General features: G+C 45.9%; 1 protein-coding gene across 1 annotated transcript in view; it reads right to left on the bottom strand.

Moving 5' to 3' along the window:
• Positions 1-27,309, bottom strand: part of BRWD1 (bromodomain and WD repeat domain containing 1) — a 282,561-nt gene that overhangs the window by 49,639 nt on the left and 205,613 nt on the right. The window contains exons 31-36 of the mRNA XM_029577859.1: positions 22,724-22,844; positions 12,669-12,794; positions 11,270-11,348; positions 10,724-10,771; positions 5,804-5,950; positions 4,548-4,700 (exon numbers count right to left, since the gene is read on the bottom strand). Of these exons, the coding sequence (XP_029433719.1) occupies positions 4,548-4,700; positions 5,804-5,950; positions 10,724-10,771; positions 11,270-11,348; positions 12,669-12,794; positions 22,724-22,844 (674 nt within the window). The remainder of the gene's footprint in view (positions 1-4,547; positions 4,701-5,803; positions 5,951-10,723; positions 10,772-11,269; positions 11,349-12,668; positions 12,795-22,723; positions 22,845-27,309) is intronic.

The raw sequence follows: 27,309 nt of genomic DNA, 5'->3' as shown, positions 1-27,309 counted from the left end.
AGTGGTCTGACATGATCCTGACCCACCTCCGATAAAACAGACAGACCCGCTATCTCCTGGCTCCAGAAGGTGGGTCGATACACCTTCATTGAGGGGATTAGGAGGCACTGCTACCCGAGCCTGCGCCCCATCTTGGCTGCCTGGGATGAAAGGACTGAGATCTACCCAAAGGTCTAGCCCTCTGCGAAGCCATAGGGCCGAAAATGTCTGAAACCCCTATGATAGCTTCTCGCGCCAAACGAGCACAGCGCCTGCTTATAATCTTCTGGCAACTGAGAACCTGGCACTTACCACTCTTATCGACCATTTTTTCCAATTCACTCCCAAGTAAGAGTAATCCTTTAGAAGACAATTTCATAAGATTAGACTTTGAAATTGCATCGGTCAACCAATTTTGTAGCTACACCTAACATCCGGCCGCTATCAAAGCCACCCCTCTGGCAGGTCGCAGTCCACATCCACCAAAAAGACAGTCGCTGTTTCCATCACTGCCCTAGGATTCAAATCAGTCTCATTGACCTCCTGAGATAGAAGCAACAAGCACTACTCACCAGGGAGCAGCAAGAAACTATTTACTAATTCATTGCTACTGCTTCAAAGGCCTGCTTATTTAACATGTATTATCTGCTCTTCTTACATTCCAAGCGGGGTACATTAGGAACACACACAAAGTAACAAACTAATAAATTAAATTGTCAGGTGATTCAACAATATGAGTAAAGCCAATCATAGCATGGATACATACGGAAAGAACAGGTATAAAGTAGCAACTAGTCGATAAAATAGTGATATCGTGGAATACATGGAACTAGTAGGTATAAAATAACAATTAGCCAGAGAACATGCTAATGAGTAGATACAACATTATGAATCATATCAGAGGATGACATGAGCGCTAGGGATCACAGGGAGGATTTATAGGTTGTTCAAGGGAGCTAAGTGAATTCCAGAAGGGAGTAGCATTGGGGAGTATAAAATGTTTCATGTTGGGAAAGCATTTTTTAAAAGAGGTGGGTCTTTAATGCTTTTTTAAAGAAGCCTTTTGTGGAAGCACCTCATTTCCTTTGGTAGGCTATACCACAGGAGTGGATCTTGCCAAGAAGGCCAGTTGTCTGGGATTAGTATCCAGTACTCCCAGCATCTTCAGTGTCGGAGATTAGTGCCAGCAACTCATTTCTGTGAAAGAAGCACAATATTGTAACGCACCAGGAGTCACCCAAAGGAATGGCTCCCAGCAAGACAAGGCTTACAGCTCAGAAATTCGACGTGCAGAACATATCGCCATCAGGAACATAGTTTTCAAGGTCAACAACCTCAACCTCAATGTATGGCCTGTCAAAAAATCCAACACCAGGTTAAGACTCCACAATGGAAGCGGTAACATCAAGGAAGGTTGAAGTTGCTTCACGCCCTTCAAAAAACAAGCCACATCAAGATGAGAGGATAAGGACTCACCATTCATCTGGCCCTGTAAACAGGCAAGAGTTGCAACTTGTATCTTCAAGGAATTAAAGGCCAAGCCTTTATCTAACCCATCCAATAAAAATTCCAAAATAAGTGGGATCTTAACTGAACAAGAAATAACACCTCGATCCTCACACCAGGCCTCAAACACTCTTGAAACTGACACATAGGCTAAAAAACTGAAGAACTTTCAAGCATGGAGCAAGGTGGCAATCACCGAAGAAGAATATCCACGTGAGTCAGATCCTCTAAGGACAGGTCCCTGCAGCAACAGATTCTCGTGTGGCGGAAGATGAAGGGGGGGGGGGGGGGTTCCTCCACCAGGAGTCTTTGCAGATTCGCATACCATGGTTGTCTAGCACAATCTGATGGGTCTTCGATCCTGCAAACTATTCCGCCGAACATGGGCCACGGGAGAGAGGCATAAAGCAGCTTGTCTTCTGGCCAGACCTGTACGAGAGCATCGATACCCAGTGACCACAGATGATCTTCGACTGAAGAACTGAGGAACCTTTGCATTGCGAGAAGTTGCCAGCAGGTCTAGGAATGGAAGGCCCCAGCAATCCAGACTCGTCCAACAATACCCATTCTCCTGGGTCCAGACTCTCCCGGCTGAGAAATACTGCTCTTACATTGTCTTTTCCTGCAATGTGAGAGGCTGAGACCACCTAGAAAATTTCCTTCCGCCCATTCCATAAGTTGGTCTATTTCCTGCGACACTTGCTGACTCTTGGTTCCTCCCTGCTGATTGATGTGCGCCACTGTTGGTTGTCTGACATCACTTGGACTGCTTGACTCTGCAGTCTGTTGCTGAACTGCAAAGCATGCCATCTGGACCATTTGGGCTTCCAGGCAAATCTCCAGAGGGACTCTCTTCATTCCAGCATTCTTGTGCTATTAGCTCCTGACAGTGAGCTCTCGAACCCTGGAGATGCACATCTGTCGTGAGTATCAACCAGTTCGGAGAGGTCAAGGAAACACTCCTGCTCAGATAAACCAAAATAGGATTCTTTGGCTCAGCCATGGAATCTGCTCCAGGTAAACCCAGCATCTTCAAGGTCTGGGAAATCAGGGCTGGTAGTTCATCTCTATGAAAGAACCACAACATGGTCCAATACGGTTCCAGTCCCGGAGTAATTTCCCTATCGTCCAGGGAGTCAGGATCTGCATCATCATCAGTGCCATTTGGGTTCCCGTCTGGAATACCCGCAAACAGAGGCGTGCTTTGGAGCATAACCATAGGACTGGAAGAGGGAGGGGCCACCGGCTGAGGATCCAACCTAATAGGATTGGCTGAAGCCAAGGACTGCACCTGAAGGAAAGATTGCAATCCTCGACAAAACTCTACCCAAGAAAAGGCAGAAGGATCCAGGCCAAACCCAGGAGAAACTGAAGCATGGCCCAAGGAGCTGCCACCTCCTGCGGAGGAAGCAGTTAAGGAAGTTCCAAGAGCTGGCATATCTCCAGACAAATCCTTAGCCAGACTATCATCAGACTTGGAAGACTTAGGCTTAGCAAAATCAGAGGAAGACAATTCCCCCTGAGCATCTAAGCAGTGCAGACATGTTAGAGGGCACTCCAGGCTGAGATGCCCGAATATGATAGGCAACACAGAGAGAAAGGTGCTTACATTTCTTGCTTATCATCACTATTAGTTCACAGCTAGAGAATGTGCATCCAGCTGGCTTGCACTGAAAAATTTCAAGCACACAAAACGTTATGCACACAAAAACTAGGAGCCCCGAGAGTAAGCACTGCAAAAACAAGCTCACAAATTGCTCACCACCGAGATACTTAAAAATGTGCGCACAAGTCATGTCCAAAACAGAGTGCACAACTTGTATGCAGAACTGGACGAACTGCGCACCCGGATGTTCCGACAGAGGGCAGTCAAGTATGGACAGAAGTGCGCAAAAACGCTGCCATGGTCTACCACACGGCACACGGGAAGAAGCCTAACAGCGGGGCCTAGCCAACCCGGGCTGCTCAACCCGCCAGGCTGCCTAGTTCCCCTAACTCCCACTGGAGCGAGAACGAACACTGGAACTGCGTGCCGAGCATGGAGACTGTCTCTGCTGGAATTTTTTTTTTTTTTTTTAAAGTTACCGGAGCTCAGCCGTACCTGAGTACAGAGGTGGTCTCCGGCTCGAGGGAGAGGGCATCTGCAGACACCGCTGCCTTTAAGCTGTACAACCAGCTAAGTCTATGCCGGCATAAACCAGCTACCGAACCAAGGCACCCATCTGAGGGACCACTGAAATCACCTCAGGAATTCTCAACTGGAGGAGGGACCATATGGTATAAACGCAGGAGAGCGGGCTTCCTTTATTTTTTTAAATTCTCCTTCCAAAATCTGAAGCAATCCCCATAAGGAGATGCACGTCCACCATCTGCTGGAAATGGAGAATACTGGCAGGCTGAGGTTACTGCAGGAGTATATATATACTGTAACGTCAGCTTGCTCAGTCTCCATCTGCTGGCAGGGGAGTATAACCCACTGATCCTGAGTCCATCTGTCTACACACTAGGAAACAAAATTCATGTACATCACTCTACCCCTGAGATGCATCTCTAGTGGGGGAGGGAATGGACGTCAGTGAAGATCCTGGCTCTTCAAATATGAAGGAACCAACATGACCCTCAGGCCAAAAGGTTTGCCCACCCAAAATGCAGCAAGTATTTAAGCGAGGTAAGAGAATTGATCTAGGGGTTTTGCCCTGACATAACATGACAAACTGCTTCTATTTCAATCCATAAGATTTTCTGGTAGAATCTTTCCTAGAAGCCAGAAGGACCAGAAACATTGGTCTTCGCAACCTGCGTTACCATGGACAAAGACTGAGGGAGTACTGTGCAGCATATCCCATATATACACTCAGTAAAGCCTTTTATGCTTTTCTATAGCTTTGAGAAAATATTCTACATCAGCAGATGACACAACCACTTCTGTGGTTGATTTATTCTGCTGATCTACAGAGAAAAAAGTGTTTAGGCTTTTCTGAATCTCTCATTTGTTCTGGTTTCAAAGATAGGCAGCAGCATACATCCATCACAGATACAGACTAATAAAACTCCAGGCTTACCTTTGATCTTTTGTTTGGTGTATAGGCTTTAGCATTACTAAATATTAATCTCATGTCTTTGCACAATTCTATTGGACTGTCATAGTTTCCAGCTTCAAGTGTCTCCTTTATCGTTCCAAAGTCCATTGGAGTGTCTATTATCTCTCTGTAATCCTAGACAAACATACACAGAGGAAAATAGTTTCAGTATTGTTAAAAAAAAAAAAAAAAAAAAAAGCGCAAATCAAAGATAGTAGATTAAAATTGCAGATTAGATCATCTTCAGAAAAGTCATCTACAGTCCAAAGATATTACATGCTCTGAACACAGCAAATCAAAGACCTATGTTTTTAATACTGTTTCTTTGATATGAAAGGAACAGAGCTTGCATGATGTGTAATCCTTAAAAACAGGACCTCCACTTTATTAGATCCTTGTTACAATAGAAGATTCATAAAGTTAATAAAATATAAATGTATCGCCTAAAGCAGTGAAGGTCTAGGCGATTTACAAAAGGTACATGCATAAATAAAACAAAGTCAATAAAACAAAGTATAAAATCATTAAACAGACAAAATTATAAAAGTAAAAATCATAAACCATGAACAAAATAAAATAAATGAAAAATTAAAAATAACTAAGCCTAAACAAAAAGGATTTTTCGAGCGTTCTAAAGGTTTTGTTAGCATCATACTGTCGCATTTCAAGGGGGAGTGAGTTCCAAAATTCTGGGCCTGCCATGGAAAATGAACAGTCACGTGTGATGTGAAGACATGCAAATTTCGGAATGAAGCAATCTATCCAAAAATCATGATATTCAGTCAAACAATACTAAAAATCACCACGATGCTTATCTCAGATACAGGGGGTGACCTAGTGGTCAGAGAACAGGATTTGGAACCAGAAGTCCCGGGTTCAAGTTCTTCTGCTTTGACTGCCAATCGTTGTGATCTTTGGCTAGTCACTTACAATTATGTGAGGCAGCAGAAAGAAGTTCTTTTGGGGGGGGGGGGGGGGGGGGGGGGGGGGGGGGGGAGAAGGGACTTGTACCTATATGTAAATTTGATGTAAAGTACTATATAAAAATTCAAATGTACATCTCTATACAGAAAAACGTGTACAGGAAACTATCATAAAACATTTAGAGGCTCATAAATGAACACGTTCCTTCCTACTGTTTTGCACAAGAAACCTATCACGAAATTGACACAAATATCGTTACAGGATGTACACTGTTCTTATGCCAACAGCTAGTTAATAAAAATGTGACAACTTACTGGATATTCATCCAAGTCAACAGGCTGTCTGAAAGGCTCAGCATCTTCACATTGGAAAACAAAATCCACTAGTTCTTTACACTGCATCTTCCAAGCATTCTCATCATAATTGGTGTAGATATTATAGTTTCTCTTCACAAGCTGCTTCTGTATAAGTAAAACTAGACATTGATATACTGATCTTTGGATTTATGTCATGCCTTAACTGTATTCTACTGGGATTACCAGATAGTTAGGAACAAATACCAAGACCATAATTATATAATAAAGCATCAAACCTTTAAAGTAAAAGTTTAAAGCATGGTTTTCCTAACTTCATCCTCAAGATAATTCAAAACATGTAAATTAAAGATCTTAGATTAAATATTTACAAAGATTCATTGTGGATATCTTGAAAACCAGATCTGGTTTATAGCTTTGGTGGAGAGTTTGACAGTGGAGCAGCAAGGGTCTCTGGTGCCCCAGGGGCCAATACATTTATGTTGCCTCTCTCACTCTGCCCTCCCCATCACCACCACCACTACTCTCCTTGTAGAAATGTTTATGGTCACAGAAACAGCAGACATTTCAAACACCCTCTTCTAGCCTTCTACCTGTATACGGATGAAAAAAAAAAAATACAGAGGCCTCCAGGTGCCCCCTAAAGCCTGGTGTCCAGTCGGACCACCCGAGGGTCACCACCCTCAGGTACGGTCTTCATCGAGTTCCGATCATCCTTATTTAAATCAGGATCAGGAATCTGACTGACACCCATCGAGCTCCCCATCCGGGTCCACCCCCTGTGGAGACACAGGATTCAGCATCTCATCAGAGTCATCCAGGTCCCTGGAACCTTCACCCGCCCCAGCACGGTGCAGACCCAGGTACTTCATTAAATCCCCAGAACCGCTCGCTGATGTCATCTTTGGCCTTTTGGGCGAGAAGGAATGATGCACCCTGGATCTCTCAACTCCTGCACCCTTCCTAGCCAGAAAGGCTCTGAAGTGCAGGACAAATTCTGGGAAGAACTCCTCCATATTGTCGGTCCCCTGTGGAAGGAGGCTGTCCCCCGAACCTGCTCCCTCATGGCCATTCTCAGCATCCTGCACCACAGGAGAGAGAGAGGAGGAGGATAACCACCGGCATCCTGGCCTGGAACAACCCCAACTACTATCCTCCGCAGGCCCGGTTGAAGGGGAAGTCCCCCCCTGCACTACCGGCGCAACGCTTGTTGTAATGGTCTCATATGAGCAAGAGAGGGCCTGTAGTTCCGAGATTCTGCGAGCCGATTAGATAGCCACCAAAAATACAGTTTTCAACGTGAGGTCTTTTAAAGTCGCCTTTTTAAGCGGTTCAAAGGGAGGATCACACAAGATGCGAAGCACAAAATTAAGGCTCCAGGACAGACATACAGGACGAACAGGAGGAATCAAATGTCTTACTCCACTGAGGAAATGCACTACATCCGGATGCGATACTACTGAGCTGCCGACAAGAGAGCCCAGGGCCGCCACTTTTACATGGAGGGAATTAAAAGACAAGCCCTTGGATAATCCTGTTTGTAAAAAGGCCAAAATATGAGCAATCAAAGCTTGCCTGGGAAAAACCCCATGTTCGCGATACCACGTCTCAAAAACCCTCCATATACCCTGATATATGATAGAGAGGTAGATGTTTTTCTGGCTTGCAGCAGTAGTAATTACCTCCTCCGAATACCCTTTCTTCCTCAATCTCCTCCTTTCAAAAGCCTGGCAGCTAGACAAAAGCGATCTGCCTGGTTGCAAAATATAGGGTCTTGACGCAGAAGATGCCTGTCCACCACCAGATTGACCAGATCCGCGAACCACGGACGTCGGGGCCACTCTGGAGCCACTAGAATCATGCTCCCTGGATGAACTTCTATCCTGCGTAGAACTTTGCCCACCAGCAGCCAAGGAGGGAACACGTCCAGGAGAACTGATGTGGGCCAGGGAAGCACCAGCGCATTGACTCCCTCTGCGCCGTGATCTCTTCTGCAACTGAAGAAGCGAGGGGCCTTGGCATTGTCTCGCGTCGCCATCAAGTCCATGTGGGGTGTCCCCCACCTGCGGGAAATAAGATTCATTGCTTGGTCGGAAAGTTCCCACTCTCCTGGATCTATGCGCTTCCGACTCAGGAAATCTGCTTGTATATTATCTTTCCTGGCGATGTGAGATGCCGCTAATAGCGCAAGATGTTCTTCTGCCCAAGCCATGAGTTGTTCCGCCTTGTCGGCTACAGTTTGACTCTTAGTGCCTCCTTGATGGTTAATGTAGGCTACCATCGTCGCATTGTCTGACATAACTCGGACCGCCTGATTGCGCAGCGATGGAAGAAAGTGCCGCAAGGCCAGCCGAACTGCTTTGGTTTCCAGGCAATTGATCGACCAGCTGGACTCCTCCTCAGACCAGCGGCCCTGAACTGAGCGGGACTGACAGACAGCTCCCCAGCCGAAGAGACTGGCATCCGTGGTCACTACTATCCACTTCTGGACTTCAAGGTCTACTCCACGAGTCAAGTTGTGCGGGCAAAGCCACCACCCAAGACTGGACCTGGCATGATCGGTGAGCGGTAGAGGGAACTGGAACTCCTCAGACTTGTGATCCCAACGGGAAAGCAACGCTTGTTGTAATGGTCTCATATGAGCAAAAGCCCAAGGGACCACGTCAAAAGTGGATACCATGGAACCGAGGACCTGAAGACAGTCCCAGGCTTTGGGGAGCGGGAGCAACAACAAGTGCCAAACTTGCCCCATCAATTTGGTTTCTCATTCCGGGGGGAGAAAAACCTTCCCAACACTGGTATTGAATCTGGCCCCCAGGAAGTCCATCATCTGAGAAGGGATAAAGTTGCTCTTGGCTTGATTGATCACCCAATTGAGAGACTCCAGGAGTGACTACCTCTTGCTGATAGCTTCTATACAGAGATCCCTGGACTTCACCCTGATGAGCCAGTCGTCCAGGTCGGGATGAATTAAAAGTCCTTGCTTCCTCAGGGCTGCTGCCACTACCACCATAACCTTGGGGAATGTGCAAGGGGCCGTAGCCAGACTGAACAGTAGTGCACAGAAATGGAAATGCATACCTAGTATCATAAAGCGGAGAAACTTGTGATGATCCTCGTGGATGGGTATATTCAAGTATGCTTCCATCAGATCCAGGGACGCCAGGAACTCACCCTTGTGAACTGCAGCTATCACAGAACGTAGGGTTTCCATGCAGAAATGTGGTATCGAGAGCCTTGTTTACCTTTTCAAGGGCCAGAATAGGCCTGAAGGATCCCTCCTTCTTTGGGACCATGAAATAAATGGAGTAACGCCCCGTCTTCCAGTCCATTTCGGGGACAGACTTTATTGCCCCGAGAGCAAGCAGCCGGCTGCGGGTTTGCCGAACGAACTGAGCCTTGGTCCTTGAACGGCAGGGGGAGACCATAAAGAAGTCTTGGAGTGGCCGAGCAAATTCCAAAGCATAGCCTTGTTCTATGATGCTTAGGACCCACTGATCGGAGGTTATTCTGACTCATGCCTTGTAGAACTGGGACAAACTTCCCCCAACTCGAGTTACCGAGGGATGGGTCGGCCTGATCTCATTGAGAAGACTTTGAGGCAAGGGGTATGGCCGAACCTGCATCACGAGTGGTCCTGCGGCCTCGAAAGGAAGAATTCCAGAATTGTGGCCTGGCCGACGGCTGCCTCTGCCCTGCAGGTTGTGGTCTAGTCTGACAAAACCTTCGTTGTGCCCAAAACTGTGAGCGGGTTGACGGAAAACCCCTAGAAGGCTTCGGCCTGTCCTCAGGGAGCTTGTGGACTGTTTTCACCCAGGGACTTTATCAATTACTTCAGATCCCCCCCAAAGAGAAACTTTCCCTTGAATGACAACGCACCTAACCGAGCTTTGAACGAAACATCTGCTGACCAGTTATGTAGCCAAAGGAGCCTCAGTGCAGATACGGCGGATGACATGGTTCGGGAGGACGTATGAAGTAGATCATACAGAGCATCTGCTCCATATGCCACCGCTGCTTCCAAGCATTCAGCTTGCTCCAACTCGCTGGTCAGTTGTCAAACAGAACACTGGCAGGCTGCACTTCTGACGGTGCACCGCACAAGCAAACGCTGTTTATTCAATTAAAGGACTGACCGAGTAATATTGAATTTATGTAGACTGCTCATTTTCCCCTGAAGGTCCCTGAAGAAGGAGTAACAGACTCCGAAACACTGTGGTGTCGGGAGGAAGCACTTCAGGATTGTTTGCCATCTAATTTTTACGTGGACTAAGATAAGTGCACACTCTAGTTACTGAAATTTTCACAGTGTCTGCACTGTATATATAGCCCTGTTTGGTGCATTGTAAGTGTTCTCACAACCTATGATTAGACAAGCCCAGAGTATTACGGGCTTTTCAACATAAGCCACAAGCATACTGAGGCTATTTATGACTGTTGTGCCATACACTTTTCAAAGAGTTTCTTTCTTCAGCTGAATTTTCATATTGTGACTGTTTCTCCTTTTCAAGCTGCATTTCAGGTCATAATCATTTGACTATTGTTGTTTTAAGAGTCCAGCATGATATGCACCATGGCAGGATCGCCTCCTTGATGGTGGCTCAAATTTGGTTGGGCCAGTGCGCAGATGGCCCACCCCTTTCCAATGCCTATGAACAGAATGACTATTCTAACAGTAATGTCATTCTAAGGGTAACTAGAGAAGACAATGACACTTTAAAGTGATTTGACAGACATCAATAGCTGGATTAGACTCTTACTGATGAGGGAACTCAGAACACAGTGCTTTGGCCAGTATTTTACAAGTGTTGAATCAAAATATTCCAAAACATAGCTGCTACTCCATGTTTAAAAATGACTGTGCTACGATGCAGATTAAAAGGTTTTTTTTTAATCTATAGTAAATCTACACATACTTACTCGTCTTCTGGAAGTGTATCTGGGAAGACTACTTTCCTCTTCAGATTCCTAAAACATAACATAAATAGGGATCACTCTGAAGTGAGTTTTCAAGATTCATAGTCCTATGATATCTCTATGTCAGTAGGGAAAAATAAAAAAAAAAAAAATACAGAACTAGTAGGGTGGCAAAGATATGCAAGGGAAAAAACAGATGTTGAAGACCAGTTTCCAGTCTATGAAGGGATGAAAATCCTTAGGGCCTGGCATGGCGCAAAGCATCTCATGATTAGATGTAAATATATATAGAATATCCTGCAGATCAAATGGACAAAAGTTGAAAGAACTGAAGAAAGGAGAGCACATTCTATGTTTATGTTAATTTTACTACTCATCAAGAATTTCTTTTCACATAAACGTGATCTTATAAAACAGACTTCCCATACACAGTGCATGTGTGTAGGAAAATGTAGTATGCCTGAAGTGTTAAGTCTCGTTAGCAAGATGACAGAAAATCTAAAACCTAAATCCTATTTTTATACATGACATAATATATACATTCTGTACCTGCTCATCATTAAGGGAATCCTGTTCATCTCCTTCTGTGGAATTACAAAGTTCAAAAATATTCCTACAATCTTGATCCCTGCAACATAAATTTAAGAACTAGGATTATCAAGATTACAGCAAAACCTCGGAAAGCAACTTGTTTTCAGTGTATTTTCAAAAAATATTTTAGATTCACAAAAATCCATCCATGGCCAGAAGAGCTATAACATAGTAACATACTAATGACAGCAGAAAAGGACCAAAATGGTCCATGCAGTCTGCCCAGCAAGCCTATTTGGTTTGGAGTAGTAACCGCCACAAGCAGCAAGCCACTTTGCTGCTCCTCCCTGCAGTTCGAGTGTGTTTCTAATTCTGCAGGTTAGAATCTGCAGGGCTAAACCCACTCAGTTTGGGCCTTCCTCTTTTCGTCCCCTCCTGATTCCTGGCTGGCCCAAGCCCCACCAAGTTTTCCGACTGCTGAGGATCTTCAGTGCTTCGGCCAATCCCACAATCTGCTAATGCTGGCATTGCAGCGATACCGCACCAAGAGCCTACTGATGTTTAAATATCAGAGGAGGCGGTAGTCTTCCGTATGGTTGTGCTTATCTAGGGACAGCAACGAAATGTGCTGATTTACATGAAACTCCGAGACTACCTTGGGCAAGAAGGATGGAACGGTACAAAGCTGTAACACTCCTGGGGTCATCCGGAGGAATGGTTCCCGACATGACAATGCCTGTAGTTCAGAGATTCGGGATCGCTATACTGTTGAGAAATTTTACCTTTAAATTGGAGAAAGACTGAATCGGAAGGAATCCTTCTCTTTTTTTTTACTTATCTAGGCTCAGCGCTTACCAGTTGAGAACAGACTGTCTCTGGCTGCGGTGGGGGGGGGGGGGGGGGGGGGGAGGCGAGGGCTTTGGCAGTCACTGTCCGCTTGGCTTCCTGCACCTGCTGCCTTTCAGCTGCTTCAGCAGCAAAGTCCACGCCAGGAACCGGCTACCAGACCAAGGCACACCTCTGAGGGATCTCGGAAATCTTCTCAGGAATTCTCAACTGGGGGAGGGACCTTTAGGTATCACCACAGGAGAGCAGTGCTCAGTCTTTCTCCAATTTAAAGGTAAAATTTCTTCTTCTAAAGAGTATGGCGACCCAATAGGGAAAGCATGTCCACATCTGCTAGGAGACAGAGATACTGAAGGGCTGAGGTCACTGCAGGGGTGTATCTAAGGTGATGTCTGCTTTGAAACCTGACTCAGTCTCCATGTGCTAGCAGGGGAGTATATAATCAATTGGCACAGAGTCCATCTGACTACACGCTAGGAAATCCCTGCTTCCGAAGTTCACCCACACATCTGCTTGGCTGAGAGCATTATTCAATCAATGAAAATCAGTCAATTAATGGTAACATGCTTACTTGATAAACTTTAGGAAAAGATCAGTGATCTTCTTAGCTGATTTAGTGATGACGCTGTCAGGTTCATTGAAGGTTCTAGCATTATGTTCAATATATCTCACTTCCCATACCAATGCAGAGATCCGCCTTCAAATTTGGAAATACAATTAAAGTTACCAAAAAAAGAAACATTTACTTCTACAGTAAGAGCAAAATTCTATGTAATCCACTTACTGACATAAATGGAATATGCCCTATATTACGTTATTTCAAATTGGTCACCAGAATATCAGTTTACATTTAGTAATCACAAAGCTTGGCATCATATTTCAAATATACTATAACTCTGCACAAATCACTTTAGGTCATCTACTCTTCTTTAAATCATCTGATTTCTACACCTTTCCCTCCTCTCCCCATTCCTGCCTTATATCTCTTCCCCTCTAGACCTGCCCCGCTTGCAATCTCCTCCACCACACCTCTGAAAACTGATACTGATGATGGCTGACAGGGAGGAAATTACTTCTTAGCAAGACCAGTGACATCTCCCACTGTGATATCACCACACATCATCATCACAGTTTGAGGTCAGGATATAATTGGCTAATTTTATTTTTTTTTTAATATCACCCCCCTTTCTGGCCCAGCAGCATTCAGCTCAATCAGAACTAGTCCCTTCTGTAACTATGAAGCCATGAGCCTTCCATTCACAACTACCCAGGGTTTCTCTTAATTTTATATTTAAAAACCTCTCCTCTCCTGTCTCAGTTATTGCAGCAACAATACTTAAGTGAGGCTAAAATCTAGCTCCCTCTAGCACCCAGTAAGCATGCAATCAGAGTTTGGACCCCTAGGTGTCGCTATTGTTCAATAGCTAGATTCCCTTCTCCTCAACATTCCCTTATCCAGGGGTTACAATTATCTCCACAGTATCCCCCAACCAGCAAGAGAAACAGAAGTCAGCCTCAGGAATTACTTTCTGCTCCAAGTACCTCCTCATATCGAGGGAGTTCGAGTAGTGGTGATCTTTCTAGATTTGTATTGCTTTGCTGGTAAATTATGTGACAAAGTTTGGAAGAGAAGAGAGACTGTGGGGTAAATTTATTAATCTGTATGTGATTCTTTATAGACTAATCCCAATTAAGACGAGGGAAAATTTTCACAAGAGTTGATCAGAGATTTAGATAAAATAAGGGAGTAACCCAGCCCTTATCAAAAGATCAACTGTTGTCCCTTTGCAGGTCTTTGCCAAACTAACAAACTGTATTATCATAAACATAATATCAAATACTTTACATTAGATTAAGTATTCCTGCAATCTTAGTTAAATAAGAATATTAAGACGGCAGTCCAGCAGCAAGATGGAGACTTGCACCATGTGCCTTATCTACCAGTTGGTGACAGGTTGTAAACGCGTGCTCAATCCAAAGATCTCAGATCTCAATCCAAAGTGCTCAGAAAATGAGTTCAATCTCTGAAGGCTAGTGGCCGGAGGAGCTGAGACAGATAGATATATAGAGAAGACCCTTCAAGGACATAGTAGAACAGTCCCCACTGTGCTGCCTTGGGAAAGGTCAGTTGGTGTAGCAAGAAGTTAACTTGTAGCTAGCATCCTCTGTCCAAGTGATGTGGTATCCTCTTGCAGACGATGGGTCTCCAAGGCATGTGTAGTTGGCCATTCAATCATTAGGAATATAGATAGCTGAGTGGCTGGTGGGTATGAGGATTGTTGGTAACTTGCCTGCATGGTGCAAAGGTGGCGGACGTCATGAGTCACCTAGACAGGATTTTAGACTGAGCTAGGGAGGAGACAGTTGTCATGTACATGTGGATATCAAACAACCTAGGAAGGTATAGGAGGAAAGTTCTGGATCCGAAGTTAGGTTTTTAGGTAGAAAGCTGAAATCCTTCAGTGTAGCAGTCTCAGAAACACTCATACCATGCGCTGGACCCCAGAGATCCAGAGTCTCAATGCATGGATGAGATGGTGGTGCAGGGAAGAAGGTTTTAGATTTATATAGGAACTGGGCAACATTTTGGGGAAGGAGGTGCCTATTTAAAAGGAGGGGAGCACCTTGACCATGATGGAACCTGGCTGTTGGTGCTAATATTAAAAAAGAGACAGTTACTCAAAGTGTATGGTTCAGTGAGGTATCTTAAAAGGATATCATAATGGGGAAGTTAGAATAACCCAATAGAGAGGTTGTGATAGAAGCAGAAGTAGCCAGTAACATTTAAACTTTAAACAAGGAGACTGACAAAATGAGGAAAGTTAGAAAAATCTAAAAAGAGCGGCAAGTCTGAATGGGGCATGGATGCTATTTAAAAAATCCTGTTGGAAGCCCAGATTGGATATATTCCATGTAATAGAAAAGATAGAAAGACAACCAGACAACTGCCAGCATGGTAAATGGTGAGATGAAAGAAGCTATTAAAGCCAAAAGGGCATCTTTCAAAAACTGGAAGATCAAGGCATTGTAAAGGCTTCCCTATGCTGGGAGGGACTCTGGTTCCTCCTTTAGTCAGATGACTGACTACTCAGACCAAGTCAAAGGAGGAAAGCAAAAATAGCTCTCTTCCCCTCTAACAGATGAAGATTTCCGTTTTTTTTAAGATCAAATTAAATTTGTGAAGTTACAGATTTGTAGTAGCCTACTTTATAAAAAAAATCCCAGTGTGGTCCAGCTTCAGCAGTACCTTTTGATTTCCACCTTAAGCCCATCATAGCCCTTATGCTTATTCTTGCATGGAAGAACTTTAGGTTATCCTTAGCAACATTTGAGGTTGCTAGAGCATTCCAATGACTGGGACACTCCTGGGAAATTGGCTGGACAATAGGAGGATGAGGCAGACATGGACAAGGGAGAACTTTGTTGGATAACTGATCTCTGAAAGCTTCTAGGGTTCCAAATTACTCGGCGCTCCGGGAAGTTTATTTGCTGTAATTTTTCCTGGGTAGCCCATGAGCCCTGGGTGCTGAGTCCAACTATCTTAACCCAGAGTGACGCATCCATTGTGAGGACAATTTAGATTGGAATTTCTCATTGCTGGTCTGCCTGGCACTCCCCTCCACCTCACCCCCAGCAACACAGCATAAGGAAAAAGACAGACAGCCAGAAAGGAGAGAAGAAAAGAACCCACCCAGACTGAGAAACCAGTTGTTGCTCTGCACTGGACAGCTATTCATCAGAAATGTGTTATACTGTATTACTACTACTTATATATGTATCATTTCTTATTGCATTATGTTTAAATCTTTTTATTGGCAAAAGAAAAACATCCAAAGCACAGCATATAATTTTTCCTTTTACATACTATAACTAACAGGAAACACCATTGCACAAAATCATCATGACAGGTTCCCCATCCCTCACCTCATCCTCCACAGTCCTCTTATTGCATATTCATCATAATTGAGCTATATAATAAACCAACTGCCTGAGATCAAGTTGTGGTTATTGTCCCTGAAGGGCGAGTGTGGTATAACTGCCCCCCCACCCCCTCTCAGATATCCCCTAAACTGTCTTGTGTTATATATCCAGTCAATATGCCCTTTCACATCTGAGAAACACAAGAACTTGCAACAGCCACCATGGACCCAAACAACCAAATGTAATTCCAGAACGTCAGCCTTTGCATACTTAAAGCTTGGACATGATTTCAAAGCTTCTGAATCTTTTGCCCTGTTAACAAACATGACATCTCCTTGTGTTGAGAAGAACTCCTAAATACTCTGGAACTGAGAAGGCTTTACCCTGCTTGTTTTCAGATTTATCACCCAAGGAACTGCTTAAAGTCACCCCTTAATATAGAAATCTGGAAGGCCCCTGGGTCCATTGCCCTGCTCAACAGAGGTGGGGAGTCAAACTTTCACCTCCAGTGCTACCCAATTCAGAATCCTTATTTTCCCTCATCAACCTGGCCTATCGAGGCTTCGACACAGAGCACGGGATGCACTCCTACCATCTGCTGGACTGAGAATACTGTCAGGCTGAAGTGAGCACAGAAGCCTAAAAGAGGTAACATAAGAAAAGCTGGAAGTTTGTCTCCATCTGCTGGTTGGTGAGCATAGCTCATTCATCTGGACTGTCTGAAGAGGAACCTGGCTTTGTGCTAGAACTGCACCATGGTAACTATCAATGATGATGTCACAGAAAGATGTGTCATCTGTCTCCATCTGCTGGTAGGGGGAGAAACCCACACATCTAGATTGATATAGGAGGATAAGGAAATTGATCAAATTTGCAGATGACAATTATTCATAGTAGAAATGGCTGAGAGGAGATATGATAGTCTATAAAATCACGAGTAGAGTGGTAAAGATAATTAGGGAATGTAATTTACCCTTTTTAATAGTACCAGGGCTAGGGAACACTCCATGAAGTTAATAGGTAGCGTATTTAAAACAAATAAACAGTATTTTTATTTTTATTTTTTTGACTGAGCACAAACTATGGAATTTGCTGCCAGAGAACGTGGTGAAAGCTGTTAGTATAGCTGGGTTTAAAAAGGGTTTACACAAGTTCCTGGAAGAAAGCCCATATAGGAAAATTGGTTCTTACCTGCTAATTTTCGTTCCTGTAATACCACAGATCAGTCCAGAGCAATGGGTTGTGCATTCCTACCAGCAGATGGAGTCAGAGAACAAAAACTTTGGGCACTACTACATAACAGAGTGCCACCTGCTGTCCCTCAGTATTGGCTGTACACATGCCCAAACAACTAACCTTACTAAAGGGCGAAGGGGGTTGGAACCCAAACACAACAGCAAACCCCTTGCCCAAAACAGAGAAAACAAAAAACCACTAGACCACCTCGGAACCTGCTCCATCAAGAGCATTTGCAAAAGAACAAATTTGTTTCTTCAGGAAAATATCACCTCTCAAGGTAGTCTTTCGGAATCTGAAAAGGGGACAGGCCTCTGGACTGATCTGTGGTATTACAGGAACGAAAATTAGCAGGTAAGAACCAATTTTCCTTTCCTGAACATACCCAGATCAGTCCAGACCAGTGGGATGTACCCAAGCAACTCTACACCGGGCGGGAACCCGAAAGACTCGCGCGCAGAACACCCTCACCGAAGGACGATTCATCATGTGCCCTAACATCCAAACGATAATGCTTGGCGAAAGTGTGAAGGGAGGACCAAACCACAGCTCTGCAGATCTCCTGAGGCGATAGAAGCTGACACTCAGCCCAGGAGGCAGCTTGGGCCCTAGTGGAATGAGCTCTCTGACCCACAGGCACCTGACACCTCCAGGCAACACAGGCCAAAGAGATAGTCTCCTTAATCCAGCGCGAAATCGTCGCCTTGGAAGCCTTGCCACCCTTCCTAGGACCCCCAAACAAGACAAACAGATGGTCTGACCGCCGGAAGTCATTGGTAACCTCCAAATAGCGCAACGCACATCCAAAAGAAGCTCCTTCTCCTGAGGGGAATCCCCTGGACCACTGAAAATCCTGGCAGATCCACTACCTGATTGACATGAAAGGCAGACACCACCTTGGGAACGAAAGAAGGAACCGTGCGCAGCGAAACTATCATCGTAAATCCTAAGAAAAGGATCCCAACACGACAAAGCCTGTAACTCTGAAATGCGTCATGCAAAACAAATGGTTACGAGGAAAACAGTCTTCAAGGTCAAATCCTTAATTGGAATCCTGCGTAAAGGCTCAAAGGGGGCTCCACAAAACACCCGAAGCACCAGGTTCAAACTCCAATCCGACATAACGGGCATACAGGACGTCGTAAAATGTTTTACTCCCTTGAGGAACCGCGAGATATCTGGATGCACTGCTAGAGACAGACCGTGAAACCTGCCCCTTAAGGCATCTAAGCCTGCCACTTGAACCCGAAGGGAGTTGAAAGCCAAACCTTTGGCCAACTCCGGTTGAAGGAAATCCAACATCTGGGGAATCTCAGTTGACAAAGGATCCAAGGAGCGCTGGCGGCTCCATGCCTCAAACAACTTCCAGACCTTAACATAGGCCGTAGAAGTAGACTGTCAACGCGCCTGAAGAAGAGTGGAAATGACCTGCTCTGAATATCCCCTCAATTGCAATCACCGCCTCTCAAAAGCCAAGCCGCAAGAGAGAAGTGATGCTCCCGATCTGAAAATATGGGCCCCTGACTGAGCAGATGCGGGAGATGAGCCAGCTGCGGAGGACCTTCCAACGCTAATTGCACCAGGTCTGCGAACCATGGACGACACAGCCACCAACACTGCACTGCCTGGATGTCATGCTATACGTCGGAGAAGTCTACCGATGAGAGGCCGGGGGGGGGGTGGGGCCGGCATAGAGAAGAATGCCCGTGGGCCACGGATACACTAGGGCGTCTAAGCCTAGAGATTCCACACTTCGGGAGCTAACTCCCACCCCCTGGATCGAGCTGTTGCCTAAGGAAATCCGCCTGAACATTTTCCACTCCTGCGACATGGCGATTCCTTTGACATGGCGCACTGCCCAAGCGAACAGCCTTGCTTCCAGCGCCACCTCGAGACTCTGTGTCCCGCCTTGCCGGCTGATGTAAGCTACCGTTGTTGCATTGTCTGAGAACACTTGAACCATTGTGTTCTCAGAGGCAGAAAAGCTCTCAGGGCCAGTCGGACAGCTCTCATCTCGAGGCAGTTGATGGACCAGGATGTTTTCCCGTTGGGGGACCAAAGACCTTGAGCGGATTTGTTGAGGCAAACTGCTCCGCAGCCTGACATCTGTGGAAAGAACCATTTGGCGGATCCAAATCCACTCCCTGTACCAGGTTGCTGCGTAAAAGCCACCATGACAGTGACTCTGGAAGTCGAGGCAACGGTACATGGAACTGTTCCGACACCGGGCTCCATCTCGATAACAGCGCATGCTGCAATGGACACAAATGAGTGAACGCCCACGGGACCAAATCCAAAGTGGAGGCCATGGATCCCAGAACTTGTAAGTGATGCCAAACCAGAGACTTCCTCTGAAGAAGGGCCTTGACCTGATCTTGTAACTTCGTTACACAGTACAATTGCAGAAAAATCTTGCCTTGGAAGGTGTCGAAGAGTGCTCCCAAGTAGACCAATGACTGCATGGGCTCCAAGTGACTTTTCTGAACATTTATGACCCAGCCAAGCAACCGCAAGTTGAGCATCACCCTCTGGACCGATCTTACGCAGTCCTCATGTGACTTCGCTAGAATCAGCCAGTCATCCAGATACGGGTGAACTAGGACTCCCTCTTTGCGCAGGAACGCCGCCACAACCACCATGACCTTGGTGAAGGTATGTGGGGCCATCGCCAGGCCAAAAGGAAGATCTTGAAACTGGAAATATTGACCCATCACCTTGAATCGGAGGAACCGCTGGTGATCCTGGCGAATCGGGATGTGGAGATACGCCTCTGTGAGGTCTAAGGACGGGAGAAATTCCCCTTTGCGTACCACGGCCACCACAGTCCTCAAGGTCTCCATGCGAAAACGGGGGACTCGCAGACACCGGTTCACCTTTTGCAAATCCAGAATGGGACGAAAGGTGCCCTCTTTCTTGGGAACCACAAAGTACACCGAATACCATCCCTTGCCGTGATCTGCAAGAGGAATTGGAACAATGGCGCGGAGATCAAGAAGCCGTTGTCGAGTCCCCTGTACTGCCTCGTGCTTGGCCCAAGAAGCAACGCAAGACTCCACAAAGGCCTCCCGCACCGAGCATGAAAACACGAGAGCGTAACCACCCCGGACCACTTCCAAGACCCATCAGTCCGAGGTAATTTTTTCCCACTTCGCGTAGAAACTTGACAATCTGCCTCAGACAGCTTCTACGATGGAATGGGTGCCCCTTGCTTCACTGGGAGGGTTTTCCACGTCCAGCACCCTGGCCCATGGACTCTCTGCCTGGGTGCAGTCCTCCACAAAAGGACTGCTGACGCCCTGAGCCCGGCCTGGGCCCCAAAGGAGCTGAAGACCTACCACCGCGAAATCTGTAAGAATCCCGAAAACGAGCTCGAGGGAGAAAAACCTTCCCAGAAGATTTCCTATCCTCTGGAAGTCGGTTGCCTTTGGACTCCCCCAGTAATTTTACCAACTGGTCCAGATCCTCCCCGAAGAGAAGCTTGCCTTTAAAGGGGAGGTTACAGAGTTGAGACTTGGAAGCCAAATCTGCTGACCAATTATGTAACCAGAAGAATCTATGAGCCGTAACAGCGGAGACCATACTATGCGCTGAAGTCCGAACCAAGTCATACAATGCGTCTGCGACATAGGCAACCCCTGCCTCCAACCATGTGGCTTGCAAGGACCCCCTGCCTTCGGCACTCGGAGCTGCAGATGCCTCCTGGACCCAAAGACAGGCTCTCTGCATGAGGCTGGCGCAAATCGCTGCCCTGAGACTCAGCGCTGAAACCTCGAAGACTCACTTAAGATGTATCTCCAGCTTGTGGTCCTGTATTCCTCTAGCGCAGCGGCCCCAGCCATAGGAATGGTGGTCTTCTTAGTCACAGCAGACACCGCTGCGTCCACCTTTGGTAGCTTTAGAAGATCCAAAACATCCTGTGACAGGGAATAAAGTTTCGCCATGGCTCTACCCACTTTCAAACCAGCATCTGGCGAGTCCCACTCCCGGGTCACCAGCTTGCGGACCTTCTTAGGCAATGGGAAGGAAGTCGTTGGTCCCCGAATCCCCTCCAGGACCGGGTTAACACCTTCGCTGTCTGACTCTTCCTACGAAACCTTGATCCCCAGGACCTCCAAGATCTGGGGAATGAGAGGCCGGAGCTCCTCTTGCTTAAATAAGCGCATCAGGCTAGGATCATCACCCTCCAAGGATGGGAGGTCGTCCTGGTCCAGGTTGTCTGACCTCCCATCCTTGGAGGGTGATGATCCTAGCCTGATGCGCTTATTTAAGCAAGAGGAGCTCCGGCCTCTCATTCCCCAGATCTTGGAGGTCCTGGGGATCAAGGTTTCGTAGGAAGAGTCAGACAGCGAAGGTGTTAACCCGGTCCTGGAGGGGATTCGGGGACCAACGACTTCCTTCCCATTGCCTAAGAGCAGAGCGAAAAAAAGTGGCCTAGCATGCGCACGAAGGCCTTCACCCCCTGCCGACCTACCTGGAGCCCCGGGCCATCGTGAGGACCCGCGGGGTCGAGCTCCCCACTGACTGGCCTGCCGACGAAACAGCACAGCTTGTCCCCAGAAGAAACTCCACCTACCTTGAAAGTCATTCTGTTTTTTGTTGTTTTTTGTTTTTTTTTTTTAAAGAAACTTTACACAGGAACTCCTGTGGCCTGAGGAAAGGAGAGGAGCCTCCTCAATGGTTGAGGGAACCAGGAGCCCCTGGCTATCGAAACACTGGACCATTGCAGGCGAGACTCAGGCAGGGGTGTCCAACCCCTGGTCGCCCGGCTTCAACTGAGGGATGGCCCATGAAGGTGCCTAACACCCCAGGAAGCTACACCACTAACTACCCCTAACCTAGGAAAAAGCTTTCCTTAATAGTTTAAAAAAAAAAAAGTAACTAACAGACTGCAGGTTTGCATCTCCACCATCTGCTGGAGTCAGAGAAATACTGAGGGACTGAAGGTGGCACTCTTATGTAGCAGTGCCCAAAGTTTTTTTGTTCTTGGACTCCAGCAGATGGTAGGAATGCACAACCCACTGGTCTGGATTGATCTGGGTATGTTCAGGAACCATTAGCCATGCAGACTAATGGTTATCCCTGGTTTTAAGCAAGAAAGAATGAACCTATTCTTTGGGATACTACTGGGTACTTGACCTGGACTGGTCACTGTCAGAGACAGGATACTGGGCTTGACAGACCTTTGGTCTGATCTAATATGGCATTTGTTATATTCTTAGGTCTACAGCTTGGCGGCACTGCCAATGAGTTATGCTTTTTTCCTAATTTTGACATGTGTATTTTGAAGAAATATATTTTTCAGCAAGTCTTCTGGTCTTGAATGACTGAGGTATCATTTGATTACCTTTATCCAAAATCACTATTTTAGCACAACGTATTATAAAATATAAAGATGCTGGGGTACTGTCCCCAATTTACAAGTAACAACTACTTTCAGTCCCTTTAAAACCAATTAACTTTTAGACTTGCCTGTAAAAACGGCTCACTAGTCTCATCCGAATTGTGCTGAGGTCTGTAGGATATGCCACCACCATACAGTATGCAGGATAACTTTTCAAATCAACTGGAGCAGCAAAAGCAGTTGCAATATCTGTAAATATATACAATGCACATAATGCAAAACAGTAATTTAGGTTCTATATGAACATATACTTAAGTCTTAAAGGCATTAACTCCTATCTATGCTGCCCGGAAATGTTGCTAAAATCAATTTCTCTGTAAGACCAGAAAAAAACCTGTTCAACATATGTATAATGATACACACTATAAACCCAATACATCTTTTTTTTTTTTTTTATTTCACTGCCGTGGACACATGTAATGTTTCTGTATTAAATATATAGCAATTATTTGAAAAAAAAAAATTTTGAGTGAAAGGTGGTGGTTTCATATAATGTTTAAGCGGTGACCATCCCAGTTACCCCGTCATATCTATAATCATAAACACACCACCCCCACCTCTTGTGTTATTTCAATCGTGCCACGAACAATAAAATTTACTATTTTTATATCTAAATCTCTCAATTATTTATTGTGCTTGTGCTGTGCCGTATAAGACCTCCATATGTTAAGAACATAAGAAAATGCCATACTGGGTCAGACCAAGGGTCCATCAAGCCCAGCATCCTGTTTCCTACAGTGGCCAATCCAGGCCATAAGAACCTGGCAAGTACCCAAAAACTAAGTCTCTTCCATGTTACCATTGCTAATGGCAGTGGCTATTCTCTAAGGGGCGGATTTTCAGAGCCCTGCTCGCGTAAATCCGCCCAAAACCGGGCGGATTTACGCGAGCAGGGCCCTGCGCGCCGGGAAGCCTATTTTACATAGGCCTCCCGGCGCGCGCAGAGCCCCAGGACTCGCGTAAGTCCCGGGGTTCTCTGAGGGGGGCGTGTCGGGGGCGGGCCCGGTCGTCGCGGCGTTTCGGGGGCGTGTCGGCAGCGTTTTGGGGGCGGGTACGGGGGCGTGGCTACGGCCCGGGGGCGTGGCCGCACCCTCCAGACCCGCCCCCAGGTCGCGTCCCGGCGCGCAGGAGGCCCGCTGACGTGCGGGGATTTACGCCTCCCTCTGGGAGGCGTAAATCCCCCGACAAAGGTAAGGGGGGGGTTTAGACAGGGCCGGGCGGGTGGGTTAGGTAGGGGAAGGGAGGGGAAGGTGAGGGGAGGGCAAAGGAAAGTTCCCTCCGAGGCCGCTCCGATTTTGGAGCGGCCTTGGAGGGAACGGGGGTAGGCTGCGCGGCTCGGCGCGCGCCGGCTATACGAAATCGATAGCCTTGCGCGCGCCGATCCAGGATTTTAGCGGATACGTGCGGCTCCGCGCGTATCTACTAAAATCCAGCGTACTTTTGTTTGCGCCTGGAGCGCAAACAAAAGTAGGCTATTCGCGCTCGTTTTAAAATCCGCCCCTAAGTGAACTTAATAGCAGGTAATGGACTTCTCCTCCAAGAACTTATCCAATCCTTTTTTAAACACAGCTATTTTAACTGCACTAACCACATCCTCCGGCAACAAATTCCAGAGTCTAATTGTGCGTTGAGTAAAGACCTCCATATGTTCAAACAACAACCGTTATATAACTACTTAGCTGAAAGTTTAGACCGCCATTAGGACGCTGGAGAGGAGGCTCGTTGCACCTAAATTAAATTGAAAAGGAATGATTGTGAAAACTACGTGAGCATTGGGTTGCAGGGTTGATTAACATATTTAATATTGGTGGGGACATTACAACTTTCAGCTAAGTAGTTATACAACGGTGCGATTGAAATAACACTCGAGGTGGGGGTGGTGTGTTTGATTATAGATATGACGGGGTAACCAGGATGGTCACCGCTTAAACATTATATGAAACTACCACTTTTCACTCAAATTTTTTTTTTCAAATAATTGCTATATATTTAATACAGAAACATTATATGTGACCACGGCAGTGAAATTAAAAAAAAAGTGATGTATTGGGTTTATAGTGTGTATCATTGAAAGCTTCAAGTTGAACCCATACTAGTGATCTGGTTATATTTGGTTTGCAACATATGTATAAAGCAGGACTGAGTGCTAGTAGTATACAGCAAGCACTGTGCAATCATATGGCACCTTTAAAAGTCTTTTCTATAACATCTTTATTCAAAACGCTGTACTGCGCTTACTATATACATTGATCAAAGGGAAAGTATTTTCTGAGCATTATTTGGTTGTTTCTCTAGGAGGGGGATGGCCAATTCTGGTCCTCAAGAGCCACAAACAAGCCTGGTTTTCAGGATATCCATAATGGTGTTAGGACTGCCATCTTGCTTGTCCTTGGAGAATTACCAAAAAAAGGAAAATTGGTTCTTACCTGCTAATTTTCGTTCCTGTCGTACCACAGATCAGTCCAGACAGTGGGTTGAGCCTCCTGTCCAGCAGATGGAGACAGAGAAAAACTGAAAGGGTATCCGATATCAGGACAGTGCTCACCCTGCGTCCCTTCAGTATAAACGTTATCAAAGCAGAGAAATGTAAGGTTAACCAGGAAAAGATCAAGCAAGTAACCATAAACTTGTAAATTGTAACTTCAAACACTGTAAAGAACCACTCTTACTATAGATCTAACTGGTAGATACTTCCAGTGCCTTAAGAAAAGATATCCAAATGCTGTGAAGAACAAAAGACGACTTTAAGTGGACATCTCGGAGAGAAACCCTGCCAGGGCGAGAGTCTGGACTGATCCGTGGTACTACAGGAAAGAAAATTAGCAGATAAGAATCAATTTTTCTTTCCCTGTGTGTACCCGGATCAGTCCAGACAGTGGGATGTACCAAAGCTTTCCTAACTAGGGTAGGACCTAGGCAGTCCCACTCGAAGCAACTGCCTTCCGAAGGAACCAAAATCTGGCACCTGGACATCAAGGTGATAATGAGCAAAAGTATGCAGAGACTTCCAAGTAGCTGCTCTGCAGATCTCTTGCGAAGAAACAGACTGGCTTTCCGCCCAAGACGTAGCCTGTGAACGCAAGGAATGGGCCTTTAAGCCCTCAGAACTGTCCGGCCCCGACAGATATATGCCAACGCAATCGCCTCCTTAAGCCAGCGAGCAATAGTAGTCTTAGAAGCCTTACATCCCCTGTTTGGGCCGCTCCATAAGACAAAGAGATGATCAGAGACTCGAAATTCATTTGTAACCTGTAAGTATTGCAGCAGTACTCTCTTTACATAAAGGCGCAGGTGGTCACCGCCAGGCGTGCTCACAATGTCTTCAAGGGAAAAGGCAGGAAGCTCCACTGATTGACGTGGAAAGAGGACACAATTTTTGGCAAAAAGGATGGAACTGTTTTAAGGGAAACACCTGAATCTGAGAAGCGAAGAAAGGGCTCCCTACAAGGGAGAGATTAGGTAGCTGTTGGGGAGGTCCCAAGCAAACTCTAAAGCGTAGCTTTTTTCGATCACCTCGAGGACCCACTGATCTGATGTAATTTTGACCCATTCCTCGAGAAAAAGGGACAGACGTCCACCTAAGTTGGGAATGGAGGAATGGGCCGGCCGCATCTCATTGGGAGGACTTTGAGGTGGAACCTTGAGGGTTAGCATTTCGGAACGGACATCGGCCACGAAAGGAATGGAGACCAAGATTGGGATCTAGTGGGGGTGGTTCTTTGAGCAGTCCCTCTCGGCCTGTTGTACCTGCGCTGACCTCTGAACTGAGAGCACGAGGGGAAAAAAACTTGGATTGTCGAGGACGTTCTCCGGCAGCTTCCGAGACCAGCTTCCCTTGATCCGAAATAAGACAAAGAGGGAGAAAATAGACTTTCCCACACAATATAGCTGTCTAGAGGGGATCTGCAGGTTCTGCTATCTGTATCTGCTGGAGACAGAGAAATACTGAAGGGACGCAGAGTGAGCACTGTCCTGATATAGGATATCCTTTCAGTTTTTCTCTGTCTCCATCTGCTGGACAGGAGGCTCAACCCACTGTCTGGACTGATCCGGGTACATACAGGGAACACAATCAACATTACAAAGACCCATTTTAAAATGCTTATGAGAAGAATTAAGATCTAAACTTCCCATCATCTTATTTTGTAAGACCTGAGGATAAACGAAGAGAAGAAAGCACTGCGATACCTTCAGAAGAAGGACAACAATCCTGTTCATCTTCATATAGAATATCAAAATCTGAACTTTTGTAGGATTCTGATGATTCTTAAGTATATTCCTGGAAGCCATTTTCTAGATCCTCCCATCAGACTCGCCACCAGAACCAAATATAACATCTACATCAGAGGATATCACCTAGCCTTCATTTATATATATATAAAAAAAAAAAAAAAAGACAGAAGCAATACCCTACAACCTTCAGGAGGAAGATGAAAAATTGACTTAACAAGGAGTTTTACAATGCTTACATCCACCAAAATTATTTAAAGCTGTTCTTATGCATCAAGATGGCCACCGAGCAGTGAGCCTGCGAGAGATGCCGGAGGGGAAAGCTGTCAGACATTTCCTTCAACTAATTTACTTACCCGAAAATGCCTCATACGAAAAGAAAGGGCCGACTGAGGGGCGAGACTAATAGTTCGCCTTCAGAAGA

This window comes from Rhinatrema bivittatum, chromosome 15 (genome assembly GCF_901001135.1).
Source record: "Rhinatrema bivittatum chromosome 15, aRhiBiv1.1, whole genome shotgun sequence".
NCBI lineage: Eukaryota > Metazoa > Chordata > Amphibia > Gymnophiona > Rhinatrematidae > Rhinatrema > Rhinatrema bivittatum.
The sequence above is the reverse complement of the archived record's forward strand: the minus strand, read 5'-3'. Positions and strand labels throughout refer to the sequence as shown.